The following is a 13,101-nucleotide window of genomic DNA, read 5'->3' on the forward strand; positions in this document are numbered from 1 at the left end:
CAAGCGTATCATTCTACCACAAAGTGATCCCAGAGGCAAGTGGACTCCCACATACGAAGGGCCGTTTGTGGTTAAGAAAGTATTCTCTGGTGGAGCCATGATACTTGCTACAATGGATGGCGAAGACTTCCCGCATCCTGTGAACGCGGACATAGTTAAAAAATACTACGCATAAAAGAGACCCGCTAGGTCGATGTATCTAGGCAAAAGTAAGGGCATCCCGGCGAACCAAAAAGGTTCGGGCAAAAACTAGGGATAAATATATAAAAATGTACACCCGGCAAGTCGAAAACCTGAAAAGGCGGCTTGGGCAAAAATGGGTATCCTGGTGGACTGAAAACCTGAAAGGGCGGTCCAGGCAAAAATTAGGGATTAAAGCGTATGACTATGTCCCGTTCTCCGTCAGCTTCACCCAAGTTTCAAGGGACCGAACAAGCCAATCACTTCTATCCGACAGCAGGAGATGAGATGCTTGAAGATATAATGACAGTGGTGGAATTAGAATCGATATGACTTTTTCTGCATAGCTTTCTCTTTGTTTGCCTGACAATTTCCTCTTACTAGGATTTCTGTCTCCTTGTACACAAATTGCCTGTTTATAGGCCCTCTTTCAAAATCAATACAATTTTTTCTCCAAAAAAGATGCTTTTGTTTTCACTTTTTCTGTTTTGTTTGCGTAAGCGTCCATTGATTTAATTTGAATTGATTTATGCATTTGAATATGATCAATGTTTACGAACAATTGCAGGCCTAGAATAGTAATAGCAATCACTATACGACTTCAGGATCGAGGAGAAGGTCTAACCAGGCTTTCCAATGAATCTGTTGCCAATTCTATTCCCCGGCTAAGCCAGTTATTCCCCAGAAGAAATGGGCATCACTAGACGAATTGGTCATCTCTTCTATCCCCAGCCAGGCTCTGTCGAATGTTTCTACCATCAGACAAAAATCAAATACCCCAGCTGAGACAGGGTCATCAATACAAATATCTCCGACCAGCAGACTAGATTTATTTCCCCAGTAGAGTCCCTTGGAAGAACGTTTCAGACGCATAGTGCATTCATTACATCATTTCACATCACATACCTGCATACAATGTTCACATTTATTTCATTCCGCATCATATACATTACACCGTTTCATAGCATGCACATGCATGCCATGTTCGCAGGCATAAAGCATCTCATGCACCATGACATTGCATGAAACTAACTTGATCTTTCAGGTTAATTATCCTCCTGATCACATTCAAGATTCAAATACAGCTCTCGGATATAATCCATGTGACAAACTCTCTGACATTCTCATAATGATGGCATCTTTAAGCCCATCTCAGACATTTACTGCAAGTACAACAAATATTATCAGATACAGCCTAACGTACGGTTCATTCTGATTCAGCTCAACATATGACTCCTTCAACTCAGATGCGATCTAACGTACGATCCATTCTGATCTTCAAACCCTCAGATACTGCCTAGCGTACGGTACATTCCGAGGTGTAGTCTAGCGTACGACTACTTTCTTCTTCAGATACAGCCTAACGTACGGTTCATTCTGATTCAGCTCAACATATGACTCCTTCAACTCATATGCGATCTAACGTACGATCCATTCTGATCTTCAAACCCTCAGATACTGCCTAGCGTACGGTACATTCCGAGGTGTAGTCTAGCGTACGACTACTTTCTTCTTCAGATACAGCCTAACGTACGGTTCATTCTGATTCAGCTCAACATATGACTCCTTCAACTCAGATGCGATCTAACGTACGATCCATTCTGATCTTCAAACCCTCAGATACTGCCTAGCGTACGATACATTTCGAGGTGTAGTCTAGCGTACGACTACTTTCTTCTTCAGATACAACCTAACGTACGACTCATTCTGCAACTCCAATACGGTCTAACGTACGACCCATTTGGATCTTCAACTCCAATACGGTCTAACGTACGACCCATTTGGATCTTCAACTCCAATACGGTCTAACGTATGACCCATTTGGACCTTCAACTCAGATACGATCTAGCGTACGATCCATTCTGATTCTACCTTCGTCAGATACAGCCTAACGTATGGCTCATTCTGCAACTCAGATACGATCTAGCGTATGATCCATTCTGATCTTTCATCCCCAGCAAAGTCATCCGCCTAATGGACAATTCACTCAGATGCGGTCTAGTGTATGATCCATTCTGATCACTTATCCCCAGCAGCGTATAACACACTCTGACTCCCCGGCGAAGTCGATGGCCTAATGAAGGACTCACTGTACGGTCTAACGTACGACCCGGTATGACACCCATGTCTTCAGATATCGCCTAACGTACGACACAATCTGAAGCTCTCATCATCAAACTTCCGGGATGGCATCTTTAAGCCCATCTCCATCAAGACTAACCTTTGATTAACAAGTGCAAATTTTTGGGGCATTCTAGTGTTCAATAATCTTCCACCTCCAGACCACGAATGGCGTACATACCATCCTAACTCTCTCGGTTCAAGAATATTGAACAGGGGCAGCTGTCATACCCCAAAATTTGCCCATTAATCTTGCCAAACATTCTCGAGGCACCCCAACTTATTCTGCAAGGCACTAACCTTAAAGGGACAAGAGGCCCAGCTCGCAACAGGCCCAATCCAGAAAATGGCCCAAACTGGCCTGCTCGCTAGGCGAGCAATTCCTTCGCCTAGCGAACCCCTCGTTATGACACTCGCCCCAGCGAAGCACCAGATCCAGAAAAAGCCCAAACTAGCTGGCTCGCTAGGCGAGCAATTCCTTCACCTAGCGAAGCTTGCGAATATCAGAATTTCTGGGCTTCATTCTGAGCCCATTAGGTCATCACAATCACTATAAATAGCCAAGTTTCAGTCACGAAAAGGAAAAACAGAAAATGGACGGAAACCCTGGCACAGAAACCCTGGAGACCAGCTTAAGGAATTCCGAGTAAAGAAACCCTAAAGGCCGCTCATCCGCTCCGAAGCTACCGCCGCCCAATTCCATCCGATACCCAGAGTGGTCAGTCCCTTCAACGCAGCTCGGTTGCAAACAGGTTTGCGTATCTCTAATGTTTTATGCTTTTAATCGATAATCTCTACATACATAAGGCATCGTGATTAAATTTTCGGATATGTAATTTGATTTCACATGCGAATTTAAATATGCTTGAATATCCTGAATGTTTGTCCATGCTATTCCTGTAATTCAATGCCACAAAGTGCAGGGTTCCGGAGATCATGCTGCCATCAAATTCAAAACCAGCAGCCGCTCGCTAGCACATCGCTAAGCGAGCTTGTAGCGAGCACTCGCTAAGCCTTCGCTAGGCGAAGCAGAAGCGAACGAGACAGTGATTGTTTTGTTTCTTTTCTGTTTTGCCTTATGTTTGTCTAATCAAGCTTCATTATAATTCTGCATTATTTGGCCTGACTTTATGACTGTTGTGTTTATTTCATGGTGCAATTTTCAATTGTACTTTACCTCGGTGCTCTAACCCGTGTGTTGAATTGTGTAAAGGTTTACATATTCCCGAGGAAATGGCCGGCTAGGTATTCCACCTTATGTGTGGGATATCCCTATGGAGATGGATTCTGAATTACTTAATTTTAATGTGGAGATTCATCCTAAATTCTCTAGTTGATTTTAATGTATTGATTTCATCGATGTTAATGTGGACCTAATTACCTAATTGATTACGGCTATATAATTAATTGTAAAACTTTGCCTTTTAATAAGTGATCTTGGACCTCTCTTTTGTTACCCTACGATTACGGTATTATGGTCATGTCCCGCGAATGTGGGGATGCACTTAGCAAAGACCCTTCGGTTAAATCATCATAGTCCCTCGAATGTTGCCTTTGTCCCTCGATGACCCTCCGGTGTAGCCTACGGTTAAATGATGATAGTCCCTTCGAATGCTAAGGTATCCTCACAACTGTTGCCTTCGATGACCAATCAGTGACCCTTCGATGACCCTTCTACATCCAAAGGATGAAACTACTTACTTCTCAATAGTAAGGACAGTTTTACCCTCATAAGGATAGGAAATGCCCGTAAAGACCTCGGATAGGTATAACTCTTAATTGCTTATTCATAACCTAAAATATTTTTCACACCCTACATCTTTTCAACACATCTTTTAGAAAATCACCACTTGGTATACATTCATACTAGAATCATTACCGAGTTATATTTTTCTAAACAACTTTCAAAACTAAACGAGATAACCACTTTGTATACATTCATACAAGAATCATTACAAAGTTAAATTCTCTTTTCAAAACATTTTCTAAACAATTCACAACCACCTTTTCCAGACAAACATAAGTGATCAAGCAATTAAGAGCCCATGGAAAACCATGGATACAAAGGGTGCTAACACCTTCCCTTTGTATAATGTACCTCCCGAACCCAAAATCTAAACTAAGGTCTTTCCTGTTCTTTTCCACCTTTCCTTATTGGATAAAAGAAAAGTCGGTGGCGACTCTTGCTAACCGCGACATTGCGATTAAGAACACATTAAAGTTAGTTCACCGTATGACAGTCCCCTTTGTTCTAACAACGAAGCAGAATATGAAACCCTTATTGCAGGACTTGAGGCTTTGTTGGAATTGGGGGAAACTAGGGTCGAAATTAAAGGAGACTCAGAATTAGTAATCAAGCAACTGACAAAGGAGTACAAATGTATAAAAGAAAATTTGATTATGTACTTCGTCATTGCAAATAGGTTACTCAAAAAATTCGAATACATCGACATAAAACATGTCCCTAGAATAAAAAACCAAGAGGCTAATGACTTAGCACAAATAGCTTCAGGATATAGAATTTCAAAAGAGAAGCTAGAAGAACTTGTCGAAGTAAGAGGAAAGGCAATGGCTGCCAGATTGTCTCCGACAAATTTGGAAAGCACCCAGTTAGGATATGCCAACAAAGAGGAGTTTGAAGTATTGGCCATTGATACCTTAATAGATACAGATTGGAGGAATCTAATTATTAATTATCTTAAGGACCCTTCGACAGATACAAAAAGAAAAACCAAGTACATGGCTTTATCTTATGTGTTGATAGGGAATTAATTATTCAAGAAAACCCCTGAAGGGATCTTGTTGAAATGCTTAGGAGAAAACGAAGCTTACTTGGCATTATCTAGTGTACATAGTGGAGCTTGTGGAGCACACCAGGCAGGCCATAAGATGAAATGGTTGCTTTTCAGATATGGAATGTATTGGCCCACCATGTTAAAAGATTGTATAAAGTTTGCTAAGGGTTGCCAAGAATGTCAAATACATGCAGGAATTCAACATGCTCCTGCAAGTGAGCTTCATACAATTATTAAGCCTTGGCCTTTCAGAGGATGGGCATTAGATCTAATTGGGGAAATTAGACCCAGTTCATCAAAAGGTCAAAGATACATACTTGTAGGAATTGACTACTTCACTAAATGGGTCGAAGCAGTACCTTTAGTAAATGTGGATCAAGAAACTGTTATCGAATTCATTCAAAGGTAAATTTTATACAGATTTGGAATCCCAGAAAGTATAACAACAGATCAAGGATCAGTTTTTACTGGTCGAAAGATGCAAGAGTTTGCAAAGGAAATGGGTTTCAAACTGTTAACATCCACACCCTATTATGCTCAAGCCAATGGGCAAGTCGAAGCAGCCAATAAAGTAATAATTGGTTTAATCAAAAAGCATGTAGGAAAAGAGTCAAAAAATTGGCACAAAACTTTAGACCAAGCGCTTTGGGCTTGTCGAACCTCCCCTAAAGAAGCCATTAACACTACACCTTTCCAGCTTACATTTGGACATGATGCAATATTACCTGTCGAAATCTACTTGCAATCAGTGAGAATCCAAAGACAAGGAGAAATTCTATCTGACTTATACTGGGAAATGATGATAAATGAGCTGGTGGATTTGGACGAAGAAAGGTTGCATGCGTTAGAAGTATTAAGAAGACAGAAGAAGAGGGTAGCAAAGGCATACAATAAGAGGGTCAAAGGTAAAACCTTCACTATGAATGATTTAGTTTGGAAAGTTATATTACCTATGGATCGAAATAATAAGGCATTAGGAAAATGGTCTCCACATTGGGAAGGACCTTTTCAAATTTTAAAAGCCTTTTCAAACAATGCATACGAAATAGAAGAACTAACAGAGGATCGAAGAATCCTAAAAGTAAATGGAAAATACTTAAAGAAGTATAAACCATTTATGCACGAAGTTAGAATCATAACAACATAGTAAGTAAAGAACTATCATAGCCAAAATGGTGAAGATATTTAAACTCCAAATATGTGCCAAAATGGTTTTCGTCTTAATCAAGTTACAAGTAAACAAGAGTCGAATAAAGCAAATACAGGAGGAAATCAAAAAGGAATAGTGGCCCTCATCCGATTATATTTTTTCTTCGCCAAACCAATCTTATACTGAACAGCCGCTTGAACCCCTCTGAGGCGTGTAATATCTTCATTCATAGCCCCTTTTTGACATGATCTACGCTTTGCTAGGGTAGTGGGCCACGTGGTGGTTTTTTCTGAGAAAAGGGTACAGGGAATACTATTCATTTTCTTGGAAGTTGAAGTTCATGATGACAAATAACTGCGCACACGTTCTGATGAGACGTTTTGAAAAAGTTAATCATGATTAACTGACAAATATGGACTTTTAGGTATATGAAAGGTCTCTGGTCGAAATCTGGTGAATACAAAAAATGTCCATTTCTACAGTAATTCGAAATAGACATTTCTTGGGGGTAATTTGTTAGCTGGAGATTTCGACAGATAACTGAAGTTCTTTGGAAGTGTTACGTTTTGGAGAATAAATAAAAGATGGTTGTGTCGAAGCTGTTTAATTCTTTTCGTGGGTGAACAATTCTTTATTGTCGAAGCCTGAGACTTAGAAGATTTTTGGATTTCCACAAAGCTCTCTTCGATATAGGCGTTCACAGAGTCGAAGCTTCAAGCGGGAAGCATTTGAAATTTAAACAAAGCCGTTTCATCAGGCCAACACGTGGAAACATCCGAGACATGCAACACTTGAGAATGGCGAACGTGGCAGTCATATGTGTAGAGGCCGTTAGGGACGAATTGCTATAAATAGGGGTCTTAGTTTTGGATTCAAAGGTGTTCAAACAGATATGCAGAAATTCACAAAATATACTCGAAGTACCAGAGCGAGAGAAAAGAGTTTTACGCTGAAAATGTATGTATGAAGAACACCATAAGTTTTGTTCATGTTATCTATTTCATACCAATTATTTAAATTAAAGTTATTCACTGCTTTTTATTCTGTCGAATTGCCCTTATTTGCAGCATTTTATCATCAATTTTACTTTTGCATTTACATTTCCCAAGTCTTCATTTCCAGTACTTTCTCAAAACTTAAAGCATTTAATTCGAGTCATTTATCTTTACCCTTTCCAAGTATTTTCGTTATCTTTAAGAAACCTTTTACTACAAAGTTATCGTCATTTACTTTGTTCATAAAGTTATAAGTTTCGTTTAGAATTGTTGTAAAAACACTTTTCGTTGTCCATAAACCAGAAACAAACTTAACCATGAGTCAAATCACCGTAATAATAGTTCTTGAGACACATGTCCTAGGATCAATCTACTTGATCCTGTGAGTTACCAAAAATATATAAATTTGGAAGACTAGCGGTTGTTTATCAGAAATCACTGGTAAACAAGCTCATAGCGACTAAAGTTTTGTGCACGACTACATTTAGTGGTATTTCAAGGTGTCACATCCTTATATGACACAAGATGCTCTAAAAGATCCACATAGGTCAGCTCATCAGGAGATACTAGAGGAGGAGCAGACTAGGGTAGATCATGTTATTGATATGTTTCCTATATGTCATTGTATCATAGAGTTTGGGTAGGCGGGTATAGATAAAATTCTCTTTCTGAATGAATTTGAGACGAGGGACGTCCTAGATGCCATGATGAGGGAGGCACTGCAGTACAGGAGGCAACATAGAAACATGGGGCTCGAGTCCGTCATACGCAGTAGTATATAGTATTTTTATTATGAGCACTAATTTTGCTTCTATTTTATTTTGACTTCATTGTGTACTCCGATTTATTAATTTATGTGTCAATTTCATATTATTTTGAAAGTGTGTGGTTTAATTTATACAAATTGAAAAAGATATTATAGCTATAATATATTATCAAATTTATCAGAGCATCTCTAAATTAAAGTAAAAAAATTATTGTCTGGTGTGGTTCTAGAGATGCATCTCGGGAGTAATTTATGTTTTAAAAAAAGGACGTTTCACTAAGGAATGTATGAGGTGTACATATAGTTGTTACGGAGATGCATTTTTAGAATAAATTTTGAAAAAAATATGGGATGAGACTTAGTTGGGACGTGTTTTAGTGAGGCGCAAGTGCGTCTGAAAATGCATTTCCAAATCAAAAGGACATTTTAGAGTTTTCATAAGATACTTTTCCACCACTTAATATTGAATTAGTAATTCTAATTTCCTTAACTGAAAAATATTAATCATATATTAACATAATATTCATACCATACACGACTGTGATTAAATTAGATTAGTAATCGCATAAGAGAATTTAATGAACAATCAAACTGTTATTAGTCGTTCCTCTCATCTCTCATACATTTATGCAAAATAACATGAAGTTAAAAAAACAACTATATTTCAAGCCTGATCCATTCTTAACCTTGTACTTGATATGAAACATTTACACATACATTAAATAAATGTATAACACATAGCAATACATCAATATGTTATAGACAAGGAAATTGTAGTTTATTTCCTTCATAAATTTCAATATATAATTTACATATTTAATGAACAAAGAAAGAATAAAGAGGGTACTGATTTGTTTGTCTTAAACACTCATTAAACTAACAAGGGACATAGAAAAACAATTGAAACAAATTTGTTAGGTGAAGCATATGAGTTAGTTAGGAGAGATTTGTGAAATGAATGTTGGAGATGAAAATCGAACTCGAGATGCTGCATCTGAACTTCTTCGTTGTTGATGAGAAGTTGAAGCTCTTCTGGAAGACCCTGATGACCCTCTTCTTGGATGTTGCAATTTTATGGTGATACTGAAATATGATACATAGAATAAAAAATATAACATTATATAATCTTCAATCTATTTAATATAGTGTTACAATATTGAAATTGTACTCACTTTTGATGGACATCAATATATTGATCTGTTTCATCCAATATATCTTCCTTCAATAATGAAAACAACTAAATATCAACAATATTTCACACAATAAGTGGTTTTACAAATCTATCAAGCATAGACACAGACACCAAACATGACATTGACACTGACAAAACTTGTATACGAGCCTTTTGAATAGAAACGTTCCGCTCTAAAAAGATCTTTACCCTATTATATAATATATGAGAGTTAGCAACACTAACCTGAAGTATCTCTTCCATAACATCTTCCAAAGTTATAATCCCAACCACTTCCTCATCCGTTAGAAAGGACTCCATATTCTCTAAAGAAGAAGTACTTGTGTCATGTTGTATTGATTTATGAAGCGGATCTGAGTCACTACTCTCTTGAAGCATGACATTCTTCAACGTCGCACTATAATATTCTGATTCTTCTGATTGCAAATTTGATGCCTCAGTTGAGATGCTAATATAATCAAGTGGTAAAAATGATACAACTCCTGCAAAGTCCATAGTTATATCACCATATCTCTTTTTAGTTCCAATTGTTCTAAAAGTTATTTAGGAGAAAGTATAAGTAGATTATGAATTGTACCTTGTGTATCAATTGCAACATTTCTTATTTTTTCTTTGAGGACAACAGCCATGTGACTTTGACCCTTCTTGAATTGATTTAGAATATCATATAATGGCCAGTTTTCACCAACTATGGGAACTCTTCTTACAGTCATAAACTTAATTGGCGTTTCATCTTCGGGACGACAAAACATTAAATTCTTTACCTAAATCATGGTTGAAACAAGTATTTATGTCATATACACACTTAGAAATTTGGTTTACTCATGATGCATAAATTTTAACAAAGTCGTTTGAATGTAAACCCATACAATTAGGCCATTTTTAGGGCGTGTGCAAGACAGACTACTACACATGGATAAATGAGACCTCATGAAATATTAGAGAGAACTTAACTCAGATTTCATCTTAGAATTTATATCAAACCTAACTCAAATCTACAACCCGATCTTTGTCTATCACATTAAAAACACATTTTTAAGACTATAAAAAACAAGAAATGAGAAGTTGGTATAAAAAACAAGAATATATGTACGGTTGATTACCAAGATAAGTCCAATGATATTTGTTTGTTTTCCAGAAAAGATTGGTATACGGCTATGACCTTTGCTCATTATCATGCCCATTGTATGCCTATAAATCAAAGTATAAAAATGAAATTCTGAAATAAATAAATAAATTAATAAATGTTTAAGAATGATTAATTAAATCTAATATAGATAAGAGACATGTATATACATGTCGAGTTTGGAATTTATGTCAAGTGAAAATGTTTGAGTCAAAGGTGTCATAACATCTTTAGCAGTTTTCGTTGTTAAATCCAAAGCTCCAGCAATTATTCTAGTTTCATGTAGTGACAATTCTCCACCTTTCCCTGCCTGATTATATAAACTTTATGAGCATACAATTAATAAAAGTAACATGTTAATTAAATTATTTGATTGATTTGAGAGTAATTAACCAACCTCATTAGTATGTAAATTCACTAAAATCTTAAGTTCTTCTCTTCCCAAAAGTGCAGTGTGTCCTTTGCCAAGAAGATAATCCAACAACTATAATAGCAGGAAAATAGTCAACATACAATTTTCAAAGCTTAAGCATTAAGTAATCAAAATTAAGAATTAATTACCTTACTAATTGGATATGCAACTGGGAAGAAAAGTAGCAAAAGAACTCGAACAAAGGGAGACATTGTGGCACCAAATCTTAAACCATAACGAGAATTCAAAGCTTGGGGGATAACCTAACGATGATATTAAATAGCACAAATTCAAACTCATGAAATTTTATTTATTTATTTAAAAAATGAATTCCGATAATTAAACTATTACGCAAAATAGACGTACCTCTGCAATGATGCTGACAATGGCAGCTGCAAGCAAGACAGAAACCCATTCAGGGAACATTTCCTCCATAAGAACAGAAACACCCTTCAATAACACAACAAAACTCTTCACTCAGATTTTTTGAAACCAATTAATATTATTGGTGATTTTCAATTATAAAATCATATTATATTTTAAAATGATATATGTAAGGAAAATAATACCTCTAGTGCCAATGATTTAGCCATCAGGAGAGTGCATAAAATTAAATGCTCATTCTTAACAATCGACATAATCTTAGCTGCAGATAACATATTTTAAGTTTCATTAATGTAAGTTCTTACTATATATTTTTAATAAAATTATATATATATATATATATATATATATATATATATATATATATATATATATATATATATATATATATATATATATATATATATATATATATATATATATATATATATATATATATATATATATATATATATATATATATATATATATATAATGTTAATTTTTAGAAGCATCATTTCAATTTTGAAGCAAAGAAGTTGAAGATAAAACTCTAAGTAAAAATACATTAAATAAAAAACCGTAAATAAGTTCATAGTTATATTTTTTAAATATTAAACAAATTAATAATTAATTAATTGCATTTTAAAAAAAATTATTTTAATATTTATAAATTATAATTATATTATAATCAGAGTAACCAATATAAAAAAAGTTAATTTTAAGTATTTTGAATACTGCTATTCAAAACTCTAATAATTTTTGTAAGTATATTATTTTTTATTGTGATCATGATTTATAAATATTAGAATATATTTTAAAAGTATTTTTTATTATTTTAATAAATAAATTAAATGATTTAAATATATTTTTTTTAAATTTAAAGTTATTAATTGTAAATTTATCTACAATTATTTTATTTATTGCATTTTTTATGTGAGTTTGTTTACCTGCAATTTCTTTTGCTTTGGAAGAAAAATTTTAAATAATAAACTTACACTCATGAAAGAAGTTCTTAGAGAGTAAGAAAATTTTCAAATAAATTTGCAGGTAAAAATGTAATAAGAAAAACATAGTTAGTATGTTCTAGAAAACACTTCCTGTAAAAAAAAGTAAAATTGAGACTTTTATGACTAATCTCCTTATATTCTTAAATGTTAAATATGAAAAAGATACTATTAAAGGAATTCTTTTAATAGTGTATTTCAAAATATCATTCCAATAAATATATTTTTAAGGGGTTGATTGAGAAGCTTTCAAAATATGAAGTTTAATTTAACTATCCCCTTTATCATAAGTCCAAAAAAATAGAAATTCCAAAATCTAAAATTGGCTCTAAAATAAGAATTCCCAAAAATTTGTATTGGAAAAATAAAACAAGTAAGTTTTATTAATTTTTTGTGAAGATTTTCTTTTCACACAGTAGTTTTTCCCGTTAAATATTTTTTCAAACAAGTTCTTTTTCATTAAGAAAATTCATTTCAAATATTTTTCCAAATTAATTTCCAAAAAATAACAATTTGCAATTCAATTTTGTGTTGAGTTCCTTTATTAATTGATTCTGACATACCTGCATTTTTTTGTATTTGAGGTTGTCCAGCTTTAATAAGAACTTCAAGGTCAACTTGGCTGAAGGACAATAGTCCTAGAGCAAGTGCTGATGAAATGGCAGCAAATGCCATAAAAACCCAACACATTAATACTAGAAACCAAAAATGAGTTCCACAACAATGTTCATTTTCATCATTCTTTGAACTCATATTATAATTTCTTTACAATGCTTGAGATTATACATGCAATAGGAAGTATATATATAATAACACTTTGTAGGAAGCCTGCAAATTTTAATATAAAAATTGGGATGGATACCCCATCATTTTAATAAAAGGTTCTAAACCATTAAATCCTAACTCTTTGGAGATTTCTAAGAGGCAAAATTAGGATACTTATTATATATATTTGACAAAGAGAGTAGTGCCTCTCCATATTTGTAATCATTTT

General features: G+C 34.7%; 1 protein-coding gene across 1 annotated transcript; it reads right to left on the reverse strand.

Annotated features, from left to right (window-relative positions):
• Positions 1–8,797: 8,797 nt before the first annotated feature.
• Positions 8,798–12,860, reverse strand: LOC127101509 (DUF21 domain-containing protein At2g14520). Its single transcript, XM_051038944.1, has 11 exons — positions 12,671–12,860; positions 11,307–11,383; positions 11,104–11,187; positions 10,887–11,000; positions 10,723–10,809; positions 10,496–10,635; positions 10,303–10,390; positions 9,777–9,963; positions 9,425–9,681; positions 9,180–9,226; positions 8,798–9,090 (listed from the first exon to the last, which is right to left on the reverse strand). Exons 1-11 carry the CDS (start codon positions 12,858–12,860, stop codon positions 8,940–8,942), a joined length of 1,422 nt encoding a protein of 473 aa, XP_050894901.1. The 3' UTR covers positions 8,798–8,939.
• Between the last annotated feature and the right edge of the window lie 241 nt (positions 12,861–13,101).

Source organism: Lathyrus oleraceus, chromosome 1, assembly GCF_024323335.1.
Source record: "Lathyrus oleraceus cultivar Zhongwan6 chromosome 1, CAAS_Psat_ZW6_1.0, whole genome shotgun sequence".
Lineage (NCBI taxonomy): Eukaryota > Viridiplantae > Streptophyta > Magnoliopsida > Fabales > Fabaceae > Lathyrus > Lathyrus oleraceus.

Coding starts and splice junctions, on each gene's coding strand:
- LOC127101509 (XM_051038944.1), bottom strand. CDS start 12,860: ATGAGTTCAAAGAATGATGAAAATGAACATTGTTGTGGAACTCATTTT. Junction 11,188..11,306: donor CTAAATCATTGGCACTAGAG/GTATTATTTTCC, acceptor GTGTTATTGAAG/GGTGTTTCTGTTCTTATGGA. Junction 10,636..10,722: donor TGAATTTACATACTAATGAG/GTTGGTTAATTA, acceptor TTATATAATCAG/GCAGGGAAAGGTGGAGAATT.